This window comes from Cupressus sempervirens, chromosome 5 (assembly GCF_028749045.1).
Source record: "Cupressus sempervirens isolate cs-2001-9-10 chromosome 5, ASM2874904v1, whole genome shotgun sequence".
Classification (NCBI taxonomy): Eukaryota; Viridiplantae; Streptophyta; class Pinopsida; order Cupressales; family Cupressaceae; genus Cupressus; species Cupressus sempervirens.
The window spans coordinates 973,401,026-973,418,054 of NC_143122.1; the positions used below are offsets into that span (position 1 = coordinate 973,401,026).

General features: G+C 35.7%; 1 protein-coding gene across 2 annotated transcripts in view; it reads left to right on the top strand.

The window, feature by feature from the left end:
* Positions 1-3,832: 3,832 nt before the first annotated feature.
* LOC149559194 (putative RNA-dependent RNA polymerase 1) overlaps positions 3,833-17,029 on the top strand; it is a 42,357-nt gene continuing 29,160 nt past the window's right edge. Inside the window, exons 1-4 of one of the 2 annotated variants that reach the window (XM_089833123.1) lie at positions 3,833-4,506; positions 4,704-5,492; positions 5,619-7,525; positions 9,106-9,256. In XM_089833123.1, coding sequence (XP_089689249.1) covers positions 4,977-5,492; positions 5,619-7,525; positions 9,106-9,256 — 2,574 coding nt within the window. In that variant the 5' untranslated portion in view covers positions 3,833-4,506; positions 4,704-4,976. Of the gene's footprint in view, positions 5,493-5,618; positions 7,526-9,105; positions 9,257-17,029 lie in introns of both variants that reach the window. The other variant, XM_089833122.1, reaches the window with a different exon arrangement.

Genomic DNA, 17,029 nt, shown 5'->3' on the forward strand with positions numbered 1-17,029 from the left:
TACGAAAGTCATCATCTAAGTCATTGTAAGTAGCTCTTAATGTAATCAAGTTATCTGTAACCTCTTCCATAGGATTAATGGCTGGATTTGGTACTGGTGGCTCATCTGTAGGCAAGAAAATAGTTTTGGTTGATTTAGATGGTGTGGATTTCAGATTTCTTGGCTCCTCTGAAGTGCTCCCTTTCTCATTAATAGATGCAACTCCTTGTAGTTTTTCTGTCAATATTCACAAAGCCTCTCTAGTTTCTGCCAAACAATCCACTATTTTCTGCTGAGTATTTTGGATGTCTTGGAAGAATTTCTTTGCCATCTCATCTAGATCAGCCATACTTTTCCCTTCCTTGGATTTTGTACTTTTACTTTCAACTGGAGGTTTGATCAAAATTTCTTTATACTTTTCTCGCTGCAAATATCTTTTTCCTCTTTCACTTAGTTGCATGCGACCATAAATTTTGACATGCAACTGATTAGAAGCAACATGCAACCATAAATACTGACATGCAAGATCTGGGTAGTTGTCAAAACTGACATGCAAGATCTGGGTAGTTGTCAAAACTGACATGCAAACTTCTACAAACCCTCAAGCTGGCAAGATCATGGCTTTGATACCACTGAAATGTCCCTTTAATGATTTTATATGATATTTCACGCCTCTAATCAGATTTTCAAAATCAAACAACTAATATCACAAAGATCCACCAAATTTCTCAAGAAACCCCAAATTGGGTATGCCAGAAATAGTGCCAAAAGCTTCATAGCTTTACCTATAAATCTGAAAGTGGACATTTTTACAGAAATTTGAGCAACATAATAGCCTATAAAATGACATTTCTAGATCTATATAACATGCACACAATAGCTCCCAAACGGAGGACAAAAACAATGCTTGTCGGGCTCCCAAAAATAGCACAAAATAGCTCGGAATCACCACAAAAACTTAATAATCTATCACATAAGTATAATCATATCCAAATACATATTTTCAGCTCTATTTTAACATTTAAAAGTCTGATATACAGTAGCAACCCAAACTGATTTGAAATACTCAACCGGAAACACCAAACTCTTACAAAAAATACACCCGAAAACTCACAAATCTGCACTGTTCAGCACAAAGGCAAACTCTGCATGAGCATGCACATGGAATGGCTTCAAACTCCCATCCTTAGCCTTCCTAGAAACCTACAAACTCCCGTTCTTGGGTCTCCCTGGAAACCTGCAAACTCTCGTTCTTGGGTCTCCTTCTCCACAAGTTTGGTAGCCTCTGAAGAATAACAAAGAAATGAGCAAAAATCAAGTTCTGGAATCAGCCCAAAATGCCTCCAAACCCCTTAAAAGAGGGCATAACCCTAACTCACGTCCAAGAGGGGTTAATAAAACATATTTTAATAATAATCTTCATTTATTAGTCCATTAGCTTCCAAAGATTATCCCCTTTTTCCAAAACTTCACCTTTTTGGGCCTGCCTACCTTAGCAAAGATTATTATTTTTAATTATTTGAAAAGGGGACATGACAGTTTCAAGATGTGTTCTCACATAGATAGGGATGTTTGCATCATAGGTTTTCACATGCACCTCTAGATTTCTTAGTTACTTTTCCTATCTTTTTCCCTAAGGCCATAAATGTAGATTATTGTACAATAAAGCATTCTATCATATAATCATGTACTTTTCCATACAACATAGAATTCCATCACATGAGTATTCATTTGCTCATGAGATTTAGGAATGGTTATTATACGAGGTGGCCTATTTTATCGCACTAGAGCCAAACTTGTTTTAGAATAAACTGCTAGATTTTATCATATCTTAGAAAAAGGGCACTTTCTCCCTTGGTCAAAAAATTCAAATTGGATTTTTGAATATCCTTTTGGTAGACACATCTTCACAATGCAATACATATCAATTATCTATCACCATATTAATAATTATATGCGTATCTATGTTTGTTTATGCTATTCATTTATAAATGAACTTGTTTGGTTAACCATGGTAGGAATTATATTTTTGGCTTAAAATGAACCTCATTATGGAAATTTATATCAAAGTAAACTTGGATGGACTCTTGCATGTTAATCACTTAAACATAACGAACTGGTGAACACATGTAACAATCCTATGGACTTAGTAGTTTCTTGGGAATATTTTCCAGTGTTGGAAGAATTCTGCATGCGTTATATATTTATATACATGTGGTTTCAATGTTATAACCATTCTTTATAATAATAATAATAAAAATAAATAAATAAATAAATAAATAAATAAAAATATAAATATAAATAAATAAATAAATAAATAAATAAATAAATAAATAAATAAATAAATAAATAAATATATATATATATATATATATATATATATATATATATATATATATATATATTCGTGCTTAATTGATCCTTGTGTCCAAGGATTCCTGGGTGGGGCATTACACCCTATTTATACCATAAATAATATTAACTTTTATATTATAACATTAGAAGGTGAGTGATACATCTTCCACCAACCAAAGGCTCTTTTAGCTAAGTTGACATGGCTAGCTCATGAACAACCTATATTAGAAGGATCATCTATACCAAAAGTTGCTTTGTATTACAAGTCTACTTTTATACCTATAATAAAAGTCACACCTACATTATGAGTTTTCTTATGTATTAAAAGTCCAACATGTATTACAAGTCTCCTTTATACCTATATCAAAAGTTTCGGCTTTATTAGATGTCTCCTTTACATAAGAAAATCAAATGTCTTGTATTGTAGAGGAAAAATGTGCATAATATATAGTTTTCATTTATTTTTGTGCAACTAGTTTATGGTTCATCAATAATAAACATGAGTTGGTTCCCTTTAAATTATATTATAGCCTAAAATGCCTAAAATTACATAGTTTCACCAAGGATAAAATCTTCTGTCATTGGCTTCATGTCCTACCCTTGCTTATGTCCCAAAGTCACCATGGGCACAATCATACACTAGTATTCATGTTGATACATCATTATGCATGCTAGTGTCACTAATTATTTTAAATACATTATTCCTAAAATTTCCAAAAACACATCTAAAATGCCTAAAAACACATAGTTTCACCAAAGCATAAACCCTTCTATTGTTGGCTTTTTGGCTCATGCTTGCTTATGTCACAAAGTCACCACAAACACAATCATACACTGGTATTCACTCTGGCACCATTGTGCATACTAGTGTCAATAATTATTTTAAATTTGTTATTCTCACTTATGGGCGGCTTCTTCACCAACCCTACCTTTACTATATACACCCAATGCATCCATTTTTTTTTTTTGAAAACTACCTATTTTCATTCCTCTATCATTGCATATTACCTCCTTACATACTTTTCATATTTATAAATCTTTGTTAAAATGTTGTATACACCATCATTACAACCATCTTTGCACATCTAGGACCACAAAGACATCAACTATTTTCTTTTGTTGATTAAAGCATACCAAATATAATCTTGATTGGCTAAACATGTATAAACAAGTTTAGACCTCGTAATTCTTTATTATTTTACAAATATTTTTGTGGGTTAAATCTAAATCTCATAATTGCAATAAATAAAAAGACTCACAATTATAACCGCATACTCCTTTTACATTAATTTTGGAAGTTGGCAGAACTTCTGATCTTGAAAGACAGGTCCCTAGCTAGCTCAAATCCCATGAGAAATAAGGCATGTATGCTGACTCCTTATGAAAGACCACATTTTAATTAATTTTCATAGTTATATGAAATTTCATGAAAAGTGCATCGATTTTAGGGTAACCTTATATGCAACGCTCCTATAATCAATCACTTGAATGATCGATCATCCCCATTCCCGACCTTCTCCATAGATCGTATTAATGGAAAAGCACCATGTCTAACACCTCAACGTGTGTATATCCTCCTCTCACTTTGCTTTTCAATTCCAGGTTTGATCGTCTTGTCAGTCACATGATTTTTTAGCATAAATTCTGAGTCCCACCCCCGCGAGTCACGGAGAACACAGCTGCATAGCCATAAATGCAGATCTTATAAAGCGCTTTGTAATCATGCATCTCTTCATCTCCCCGCGTGACCAATTTCACATCTTTCTCGATTCTACTGAATTTTATTGGATTATGAGACGACCCATATGCATCTTTTATTTCCAATGCGTGATAAAGGATGTACACAGTAAATAATTACAGAGGATCAGGAGAATGTAAAAAGTCGGGGTGATTGATCACAGACCTCACGGATTGCTAGTTTTAATATAGAAGTGAGTTGGGACTTTTGGGAAATCGGTTACAATGGCGAATACCGAATTGGAGACATATAATATACACAGTGAATATGCACAACATCAGCAGGAAGACAGAGAAAAAGTGGCTAACGTTCCTGATAAAAGGGCTGAAAGCAGGCCTGAAAATTGAGGGCGGACAAGTCTTTTTTCGGAAAAAAACTGTCCTTTTTTGTGCGGTTTGCTGCTACCTGACAGGCAAAACCATTGGCAGGATTATGTATACTGCTTTTAGGATCTTGAAAAAGTTGAAGAAACCCATCATTGTTTTTAGTGCATTTTACTCAAAAATAGATAATGTATTCCTGTAATTATTGTAGTGTAATAATTCATTTTAAACGACTAAGACACTGTTTGTGCTTATGAGAACATGAAACAGCTCTTTAATTCTGATAACCGTCAATGATTTTTGAATAGACAGGCGTGGACTTAAGGACTTGGGCTTTCGCGTAAGCTTAACTCACAGTCACTGCTACAAGCAATTCGGTCTAATGTTATAGGGATATGTTAGATGGTTTCTGATGGTACCAAAGATTCTGGTTTGGTTTTCTGGAGAAGGAAAATGGGAACCTCAAACAGGGCTTAGTGATGGTGGATGCCGGATTTTAGATGTAGAGTTTGTTTGTGTGTGTCCTGCATGCAAAATTTTCAAGAGATGGTATTGAGCTTCTATAGATTGTTGGCTTAATCATGGGTAGCTGCACTGTTAATGTTTCAAACTTACCATTAACGATCATTGCCAAGGATTTAGTGCAATATCTGGAGGCCATCGCTGGTAATGACAGCGTGTTTGCTTGTGAAATCAAGACTGAAAGGATAAATTGGAAGTCCAGAGGATATGGCATGGTCCAATTTGAAAACCCTGAAGCAAAAGAAGAAGTATGTAGACTTTCTCAAATGGGTCTTCTCTTGTTTCAGAATGCTAACATCGTCCTTTCCACTAAAGAAAATGACATGATTCCCAGAGCAACTTACTCAATTGGCAGAATGAAGCTGTTTGCAGGCTGCCCGGTGTTCCATAATGCGTTCTGTGTTCTATGGTCTGCAACTGATGTTGTTGCCGAGTTTGCCCTAAAGTCAAAAACAGTAAAATTTTTTGTTACTGAAAGTGGAGTGGAATATAAGCTGGAGTTCAATTTTCAAGACATTGTTCAGACCTCTACGGGCATTTTGAAAGAAACTGGGAGGCAGGTTATACTCTTTCAGGTATGTTTACTTTCTGCATTGCACTATAGATGCTTATTGTATTCTCTAAGATTCTGCCCTAGTCATTTTACTTTATTTTTCTCTCCTGGTGGTTAAACTACGAATCTGAGATTTTGCTTGTATCAGTTGCAGTCCGGTCCAAGAATATTTTATAAGGTGGCCGTGCAGAAATTATCTGAAATATTTGGTGAGGATCGTTACAAATATTGTAAAGAGGCCACTGACCTTCAATGGGTTCGAACAACAGATTTCTCAGCGTTCTGTAGCATTGGACAGTCCAATTCATTTTGTCTGGAACTTCCCGATAATGTAGAACTTGGTAAAATCATTGAGAGCATTCCTTTACACAAACCGATGGAAGAGGAACTTACTTTAGAAAGTGGCAATTCCTTTTCACCCTTACCACGAATGGTGCCGAATATTAGTGCTCCAGAGGGTGTTAATCTGCCTTATGATATACTATTCCAAGTCAATTCTCTCATTCATCGTGGTATACTCAGTGCCCCAACACTTTGTCCTCAATTTTTCGATTTACTACGACACAACGGCAAGACACCAGCTTTACACATAAATCTGGCATTGGCAGAACTGCATAAATTCAAGTCAATATGTTTTGAACCAGAAATATGGCTTAGAAATCAATTAAATAAGTTGCGAGCTAGACACAATCAATTGAAATCTGCTACAATTTCTACAGATATTAGCATAATGAAATTTCATAGGGCTCTAGTTACTCCTTCGAAGGTCTACTTTCTGGGCCCTGAGCTTAATACTTCAAATCGGGTAACAAGGCAGTTTGCACAGTATATTGATGATTTCCTTAGGGTATCTTTTGTTGATGAGGACTGGGGCAAGCTCCATTCTACCGCCTTAACTGCTAAAACTGAATATGGGTTCCTAGCGAGGCCACAAAAAACAGAAATATATAATAGGATATTGACTACTCTGAAAGAGGGCATTGTTATAGGCAACAAAAGGTTTGAATTTCTAGCTTTCTCAGCTAGTCAATTGAGGGAAAATTCAGTCTGGATGTTTGCTTCCAATGACAACATTAGTGCCGAAAGCATCAGAAATTGGATGGGCGAATTCAAGCGTATCAGGAACGTAGCCAAGTGTGCAGCAAGAATGGGGCAATCATTTAGCTCTTCCAGGAAGTCACTAAATGTTCGTGAGCATGAGCTTGTCCTTATTCCTGATATCGAGGTCTCTACCGATGGCATCAGATACTGCTTTTCAGATGGAATTGGGAAGATTTCCGTAAGTTTGGCAAAACAGATAGCCAATATATGTGAATTTGGTCTCCCTCCACCTTCAGCTTTCCAGATAAGGTATGGTGGCTATAAAGGTGTTGTAGCAGTTGATCCTACTTCATTTCACAAGTTATCTCTGCGACCAAGTATGCTCAAGTTCAATTCAAAGAGTACAACATTGGATATTTTAAATTGGAGCAGATTTTTGCCTGCCTTTCTTAACCGTGAAATAATCACGCTGCTGTCAACTTTGGGTGTTCCAGATGAGAACTTTGAATGCATGCAGAAAAAGGCAATGTTCCATTTAGATCAAATGCTGGTCAGCAGAGAAATGGCTACTGATACCTTGCAGATGATGTTCTCTGGAGATGATCATAAGTGTCTGATTGAGATGCTAATGGGGGGATACAGTCCAAATACTGAACCTTATCTTTCAATGATGCTCCAAGCATTCAGAGAATGTCAATTGGCAGAGTTAAGAACCAAGAGCCGAATATATGTCTCAAAAGGCCGCACCCTGATGGGATGTTTGGATGAAACTGGGACCTTAAACTATGGTCAGGTATTTATTCAAGTATCTAGGGCAAACACCAAGCTTTTTGACGATGGACTTTCTGATTCTGGATCCAAAGAAATGGACAAGAACTGTATATTACAAGGCAAAGTTATTGTTGCGAAAAATCCATGCCTTCACCCGGGTGACATAAGAGTATTGCATGCTGTTGATGTTCCTACGCTTCATCATATGATGGATTGCTTAGTTTTCCCGCAAAAGGGAGAAAGGTGAGTAAGTATATAAGGTTCTGTTTTTTTTTTTGGTTAAATTACATATAAATAATTTGTATTAGAAAATGCCATTAAAGTACACATTTAGTCAAAAAAATTTAGAGCAATTCTTTGAAGTAATCTAGCTATGGCGGGTGCAATGTTTCACAGCAGCCAGATAAAGCCCAGTGTTCCCAAATTTCTTCAGGGGCTTAGTATGTAATTTATGACTCCAAAAACATAAGTTTAATGTCAAACTCAGCTGATATTTTGTACTGGGCATAAAAGAAAATGTCTACTCCACAACATTCAACCCTGCTTGAGAGCAATAACAGGTAAACTAACTATTTGCATGGAAATAAATATAGCACTACATTGCAGAGGAACTGTCAATATGTCCACAAATTCAACATCTTCATTGTGAGCAGGCAACGGAATCCAACCAAAGAAAATTTCTGTCTGTCTGTCTGTAACTCTTTGATTAGCCCCGTTCCCACCTTTCAATTCAGTCAAGGTGTATGTTCAGCCTGAATGATGTCCTCAGGATATGGTTGTTACAGGAAGAAATTGTACCTAAGGATAACATGAATAAACCTCTCACTTCCATGCTTCTACTTGTATGTGTGTCAAATCACTAGGAGAGTTTTTTAATTTTGCTCTATTGCAAGCATCCACATCAATCTCAAAAAATTGAGGGGCCAATTGCTTTTTGAACCTTTAAAGAAATCCAGATATAGGTAAATTTTGATATTTCCTGCCTGCAATGGACAGCTTTGTTTTAAATAACCTTGTAACTTAACCAATTTGATAGCTCACCTGTCTTACTGTCATCTTTACTTTCCTTCCTTGAACTATGCATTTATTCTAGCTTGGTGCTCGTTTTCTGATGGGCTGGTATAGAATTAGGCACATTCCGATTGAGAATAACATGCTAGCTAGCGAAGTGAAGATTTTACCTTTAGGAACTCTTTAGTTCTTGGATAACTTCTTTGTTTTAGCAATAACTTGTTTATAAGGTATTACAAATTGGCATAGCAAATATTGTTGGCTTGAGTTTAAAACTGAGCTGGTTTTCTGCATGAGGTAAGTTCTATTCCATACATTTGTGAGACTCAAGTGAATCTCGTGCAGTTAAATTACACCATTAAGAACTTTGGCCTTTAATATGTTTGACCGATTGGAATATCATTATAACTTGCCATGGTAAATGGTGATTAAATTTGTGACGTTGCTTCCAATAATGCAATTTTAAAGGTTCTTGATTTGTCAAGAATAAATGGTAGTCCCTTTTGACCTCTGCAGGGCTTTGGGTTTAAGATGTTTTCTGACTAAATAATGAGTTCATCAAGAAAGTTATGAAAAGGTGACTAAAGAAAATTCAGATATTTTCAAAATATTGTACTATCTTCATTGCACAGTTCAGAATGAGAAACATATAGAGGAGAGTTGATAGGTTCTAGAAGAGTATTTATGCTACTCATTAATCTATCTAATTTTTGGGTTGAAGCTTCATATAATGCCTGCTAAAAAATAATTAAAGAGGGTTTAGGATTTTACATAATTTCAGATTGAATAAGTCTTTGCTATTGGTTGTTTAGGCCTCATCCAAATGAATGTTCTGGGAGTGACTTGGATGGCGACTTATACTTTATAAGTTGGGATGAACTGCTCATTCCACCTGAGCGAGATCCTCCAATGGATTATGTTGGTCGACCACCTGTTCAACTAGATCATGAAGTGACAATTGAGGTGTGTACTTATGATGTCTTTTTTACATTACTCATTCTTTCAATAAACAATATCTCTAATTCTATAATGATAATTTCATTTATATTTATAAATATAATCTAAATCGAAAGCACTAATTTTTTAATATTTAGATAATTCTGAAAATAATTTATCTTGATTTTATATCATGTTTCTTCTTCAATTTATAGCTATTTTCCTTTAATGTTTAATTTCCGCTCAAGTTATGGGATAGGAGAGATGTCATATCCCCAGCATAAAATTTATAAATACCAGAAAATCATCACATCCATGAGACATCATGATTTTCTAAGAGTCCGATCTATTAATTACTATATTAAATCAATAAATCTGCAACATGCTGAAGAAGGAACAGATTGCTAAAGAAATCAAATGGACATGCAAACCCAATAAACAGCTATTGTATTTGTCATGGCCCCGATCAGAAATGAGAAACACAGTAAAGAGTGTGAATAAAATGATTGCCATAAAGGCATTGATTGAAGGGCATAAACAGTGATCAAGGAAACAACAACCTATCGGCATATTGACTAATCAAAGTGGCGATTAAGATCACCAAACATCAAGTTCACAAAAATGAAGAGGTCCAGTTATGAAAGAAATATTTAAATTACAAGGAGTATGTCTCTCAAGGGACACCACTCTTCCAAGAATCAAATAGGATATAAAAGGAGAAGGGCCATGATGGAGAAGGGCATTATTAAGAGAACAAATTACAAAAGCAAGCAGAGAAGGCAGCAGAATTATATAAAATAAGCAGCATAGATCAACACCGAATAGCAGTATTATCCACAGTAGATTGAGTTGTAGTAATACCTTTAGTTAGCATGGTCAGAAGGAATATTTGTACTCATACCTGATTAGATGTGAATATCAATATATTCTGCAGACTTTATCTCTAATATATGTATATGCTTATAATAGCTATGTGCGATATACATGTGTATTTATAGCCATGATTGACAATATCACACACCTACAATAATTATCATATTAGGGAAAGAAAGTAAGTGCAAGGAGGGGGAACATTGAGGCCTCACTAGGTACACCACATCATGAGATTGGTTAAGGATTGCATGAGGCAAAGGGGGACAAAGATTCTGTTCTTGGGCCTAGTCAAGTTAAGCGCACCCTATTGCAATCTCCCCGTTGAGCCCCTATAGGTTAGTTATTGAGGTAACTTAGAAAGGGATCCTCAATCATAAGAGGAGAGAAAGATAGCATGATGAAAGGGAACAATGTATAGGCTCCGCTAGGTACGTCACCTCATGAGCATGGTTAAGACCTCATGAGGCCAAGGGGACAGTTTCCACTCTTGGAGCTAGGGCTAGGGATAACTAGGGCACCTCATCATGTCCTTCCTATCTCAACCCTCATTATGGTTGAATCCATGAGAGTTATGTGATATAAGTGTATTTTTCTCTTAACCCTAAAAATGGATGTTTTACGTGTATTTCTATCTGTTAACAAGGGTTTGACTGGGGCAGACCTCTTTTTAAACTTCCTTACCCATTTTTTCTGTGTACAGGAACAGGTAACAGAGCCATCAGATTGTTTTTGGGCAGTATAAGAACAATTGTAGATTCCGTGAAAGTTTCATCCAAAAGCACTGGATACAGATCAACTTTTGCCTTGTCCCTGCCATTTTTGACTGAAAATTTTGGAGGAATTCAGATTTGTCTTTCAGTTTTTGATTCTGTCAGTTCATATTAATCTATTTTGATCAACTTTTTAATGTTTGCATTGTTTAGTCATTCTTACACTTCCATCATTTGCACATCCAAGGAGGAACATATCTTATTCCAGTTGAGAGCTTGGGTCAACCCTTGAGCCTAGTGGGGATATCCTTTCTTCCTAATGTGTAAATCGCGAAGTGGGAAGTAGTTTGCATCATAGCATTGCTTTCGATTTCCCACTGTACATTTTTGGTAATTTTGAAGTATTACATTTTTTTCCTCTTTTGATTTTGGTGTTAGATTCCCTTTATTTTCTTATAGGTTCCCCTATTGTACATTTTGGTGAGCTAGAATTATAACATTTCCATTCTGATGTTGGTATTTGATACCACTTTGTCCTTATTTAAATTTCATTAACTTTGGAGTTCACTAAATTGGATTGGTGTGTGATAACCTAGTCTCTACTTTTCTTCTTTCTTCTCTTTATCAAACACATGGGGTGAATCATAGTTTCTTGCATTTCATTATGTTTGTATTCCTTCGTGGTTTTCTTACATATAGCTTTTTGAGGTTGACAAACATTCTTCTTCCTTATAAGGCATATTTCAAGACCTTTATCAACAACTCATGTTTTTCTTCAAAATTTAACAAAATGTATGAAATATATAGATAACATAAGGGTCTTTGTGAATAAACCTAAACACAACTCCTAATTCTACTCCTATGCATACTACCATCTTATTCTGGGTGATAGAGATCTAGCTCCTAATTATCCAGTTGTAGTGAGTACTAGATCTTCTCTTCCTCAACTTATGTTAATAGATAGTCTCAAAGAGGCTAGCTTGTGCAATTCCTTTGATGATCCTAGAAACTTTACCTTTATCAAGGCGTTATTCATAATTCTAACATCAAACATTTCTTGGATGATTTCTCTCCAAAAATACTGAGTAGACAAGAGATTTTGGATAACCCTTCTTCTTCACAACCTAAGGATGCCAAGAATGATGATAAGGACCTCTCGAAGGAGAATAATCCTCCTATTCTTCCTTATACCACCCAATTTCACAAGCGTCAAGATGAATATCCCGCACCTAAATTAAAATCTAATTACAACTTGGGATATAATATTACCACTTAATAAGGATATAATGGAGGACTTGGTATCAATGAACAAGGTATAGGTCCCTATTGATCCTCCTTCACAAAACACTAAATGTGGTCTAGGTTTTACTCCTCATTCCTTATCTCAACCAAAACTTCTACTTGATATTGTTCCACAACCTTTTGGTGACTATTTAGCTTCAGACAAAAGAATCTTATGGTGAATTAGATATGCGTCTAGAATTCAACTCCCTTATAGACATATTTTCCAAGGAACCAGAGACTTACTAATGGTGAGTTTTTGTGTTTCATCATAATAACAAACATTCTCTTGTCAATTGTGTTGAGTTTACACAATTTGCTCAATATTTATTAGATAGATGTCTTCTCTGTTTAACTTTGGATCTTTTACATTTCCTTAACATGAAAAATATACTTTAGCATCTTCTTTTTCCTATTATCTTGTTCTCGATTTGGCAAGGCTCTTTGAATAATGTGCATTATGGATATCATAATAGGAACTCCTCCTCACTTCCTCACGTGGGGGGCAAGTTCTCATATTCCTCTAAGGATCCATTATCTCTTTGATCATCTCTTTTGCGTAGTGATGTCCTTCCATGCATGGACTTGTTGATCAAGATCTTTTTGTGTAATGATATTGATATCTTTCCTTTAATTTCTTCCTTGTTTGGAAGTGCATATCTGTCCTTGCATGCATAGAGTTGGTGATCGAGATCTTTCTTTGTAATGAGATTGATAGCTTTCTTTTAACTTCCTCCTTGTTTTGAAGTGCATACCTTTTATAATGGCCTTGACCACTAAGTTGACATAATGTGACATCCTTTTTCCTTTATCTTCTTCATTATTTCTTTATGGATTTGTATTATTTCATCATAGTTTTTCTTTTTCTAATATGAGATGCTTTGTTTCATGCAGGATACATGTATACTGAATCTTTCTTTTTTCATACCTCAAAGGGCCATGTTTGTCAGAAAAATAATTTTCCATCTGTTTTTGGTGACTTGCTTACTTTATAATGTGATGTCCTTTCGACACAAATATGTCTGTTTTACATTACAAGACTTATCTGCCTTACAATTTGTTTTTTTCAAATTGTATGTCTATTATAAAGTAACTTTCATTAAGGGTGCATAAGATGTTTCATATCTTGCCTTCACACTTGGGGGGCAAGGTTTTATGTCCTTATTTTTTCTTTTTTTAAGGATCTACTTTTCTTAGTATAGTGACATTTGTTTATGATTGTGACATTCTTTTCTTACAAGGATTGTTCGTTATGTTTCAAGATTCTTTCTTCTACAAGAGGCATGCATCCTTTATCACAACCACTCTTTTATTTGTAAACCTAAATTCATTATAAGAAAATTCCCTTTGGGTTTTAAAGTATGTCATCCTTCATCAAGAATCCTATTTTAACCTAGCAATGGGGTGGCTAAAATTGTGCATTCTTATTCTCTTTCCTTCCGTCCCTTGAAACTGTTATCTTTGGTCAAGAAATCTTCTTGAAGCTAGATGTCTTGTAACCAATATCTTTTCCTTAGCTAATAAGAGTTGTTACTATTCGCTAAGTTCATGGCGTATATTGTTGTATCTTACTTTCATCAAAAAGTAGGTATCGTTGTTCTCTTATGATGCCACCTATGTTTCCATCATAAGAAGGGGGCATACATGCGGCCTCCCTTGTATAATATGTAGTTTTTGTTTGTTTGTGTGATCCATTAGGAGATAATACTTTCTTTAGAACCAATTTCTTTTGTTTGTTTGATCACTAAGGAGATTATGCTTTCTTTAGGCCTGGTTGTTTTCATGGATCCGCATGGAGACAATGCTTTCCATAGAACTGATCCCTAAGCATCCCTTGTGCACAAAACATTTTCAAAGCTACCCTAATGCGCAAAACATTTTCAAAGCTGCCCTTGTGCCCCTGTGTGCAAAATAATTTCAAAACCACCTCTATGGGAAAATTTTTGAGGTAGAATTGATTAACATAATACAACTTGCTAGACCATCAATTCTCATCTCTCTCTCTCTCTATAGGATGAGTAATGAGTATAACTAGCATAACATAGCTTGCTAGCTCTTCTACTCTTCTCCTATGAACCGCCTAGCATAATGCAACTTGATAGCTTGGTGGATTCTCTGTTTTTCCATGTTTTGATAGCTATGCTAGTGGTTAGATCATGGAGTTTTGTATCATCTTTGACGATGCTCTTGCCTTTTCCATGTGGTCACTTATACTCTTGCAATAGCTTTCTGACATGATATTAGTAGAGGGGATATTTTTGATCGAGGTCTCTTTCACTAGTTGATTTAGAGTTTTAGTACAAGCCTCTTTTTTGTGTTTGTGCCTTTTGTCTTTGGTTTTCCTTTTATTTTGTTTCGTTTTTGTGTCCTTATGCATAAATGTTCAAGTTGATATCCTTTGCTTCGAGGTTTGTATCCTCAAACTTATCGATATCTTATCTCTTTGCAATTCACCTATGATCTTCTCTCTCCTCTCTTTCTTCCTTTAGCGTGAGGATGAGCGGGAACTCATACTCTTCCTAAAGTTGGGGCAAAATGTATAGTCTTGAATTGTAAGCACTTAATTTTTGCTCAATTTTAGGATCATCTTGGGCCTACTTTAGAATGTTTTCTAGGGTAGGACCTTATATAGCATTAGAAGGGTACCTAATTTCAAATATTGGTCCTCTATCTCTTTCAATCCTACTTGAACTCGAGGGTCGCCCTTACTTCTAGACACGTTTTCTCATTATCCATCCAATCCCATAATTCACTTGCTCACCTAGGACCTATCCACTTAGTTTTGGACTTTTTGACTTGCTTTGACCTCGAAATGAGTTGTTCTTTCTTATCCTAAACTCATTCCTTCTCCCTAGCACCCAGATCAAATCTGGGTTTGTTCTTCGAGGGATAAATCACCATTGGTGATGTGTCCTCGGGGAATTCAGCCTAAATTCAGCCCGAAGCTCCATGCTAGGATTTGGGAGGGAAATTAGGACCCATGGTTGGCTTGCTTCAATTTAACTCCCTGAAAGGCTTGCTTTGATTTAACTCCCCAAAATGATGTGAAATGTATATGAACTCCCTACCTCTCGCCATGACATCCACTATCTACTGTAAGCATCCGTTATCTATTGTGAGCATAAAATTATCCATTTCTTAGCAATTAAGCGATCAAGAGTCATCTAGGTCAAGCATTCAAGTCTTCATTCCTCTCAAGCAATCAAGGTGTTTTTTTCCATAGATCTAGCTTCTTTCCCCATTGGAGGCCAAGCAAATGAATTTTCTATCAAGGAAGGAGATCCACATCCACCATTCGAGTCTTCTCTTCAATTAAAAATTGTGTCGAATTACAACATTTATTCCATGAGGTTTTCTCTTGCATGATTTCCTTTTGGGGTTTTGTGCTTAGTCAAAGCTATTGCATCAACATACTTGAGCTCATTTAAAGAAGTAATTGCATCTGCAAGGTATGATATGCGTCATTATTTAGATCTAGCCTCTACTACACGACAACACACTTTTGTTTTTATTTCATTTTAAGGTTGATTCCTCAACTGGGGTTTGATTGAGGCAAACTCCTTCTCAACCTTCTTTCTCCATTTTTTTAGTTTGCAAGAACAAGTTATGGAGCCATCAGAATCTTTTTGGGCAGTACAAGAACAGTTGTAGATTTCATGAAAGTTTCATTTGAAAGTGTTAGGTACAGATCAACTTTCGCCCTGTCCCTGCCATTGTTGATTGAAGTTTCTAGAGCAGGTCATCTTTGTCTTCCAGTTTTCATTTCCGTCAGTTTCAGCTCAACATTAGTGCATATCAATCTGTTTTGATCAGCTTTCAAGTGTCTTCTCTTTAAGATCAATTGCATCATTTTGTCATTCTTCGACTTCCATCATTTACACATCCAAGGAGGAACATATTTTATAAGAGCTTGGGTCAACCCTTGACCTTAGTGGAGATATCCTTTCTTCCTAATGTGCGAATTGCAAAGTGGAGAGTAATTTTCATCATATCATTGCTTCCCATTTCTCATTGTACAAGGACAGTACGAGAGATTAAGGCTTTCAGATCATAAATCGCTTGATTTTTCTTGGAGAACTTGCCTCATTGGCTGTAATTATTTACTTGCAAAGTCACTTCATATTTCCAATTGATTGATGATCTATCCACAATGCAATGATCTCTATTTATTCTTATTATTGAGGGACTCACAACGTTTCACATGCAATGAACCATCCTTTGAAGGAATCATAGCCTTCCTTATTCAACTGCTGCCCTTTGATAGCTTATACTTTAATTCTGTTTTAAGTCTTCTTTATTCCCAATTGATAGTATGAAAGCTAGCACCACATTTTTAGTGTCATCTTTGGCACCGCTTTTTTAATAGGCCAATCATAGGAAATGGACACAATTACATTTGCTGCAACTGGAAGCAATTTGGTAGGGGCATGTCGGTGTTTTCTATATGACACAAACAAGACAGAATAAAATACTAGGGTTACTCTATCCTCTCTTGATTAAAATCTTCAATGAGCTAAGTAGCCAAATTGCATGATCACAAAGACGACTTTAAGGTTCCAAATGCATGCGATTTTTCTGTTTAGGATATACTCTTGGGGTAGAATGATTTGTTGAAAACCTCCAAGGGGACTTACGTGGTTACTAAAGATTCCATCATTCAACTTTTGAATTTCTGTTTTATATTTTTGGGGGTTCTTTTGTGTTTTATGAAGATTTCTAAAATGTAATGCAAAAGAAGAGGATTTAGGAAGGTAATTTTAACCCTAAGCTAATTCTATACTAATCATATGAACTCAAAAAACAAGATTGCAGAAGTGGAATCTAAAACCTATCCCAACTTTGCCAAGTTCAACAACTCCCCAAGGATGATGCTATCTTCCTAAGTTTTTCAAAAGATTTTTACAATAGAAGTTAAGTATATTTCAAGTGCTCAGAC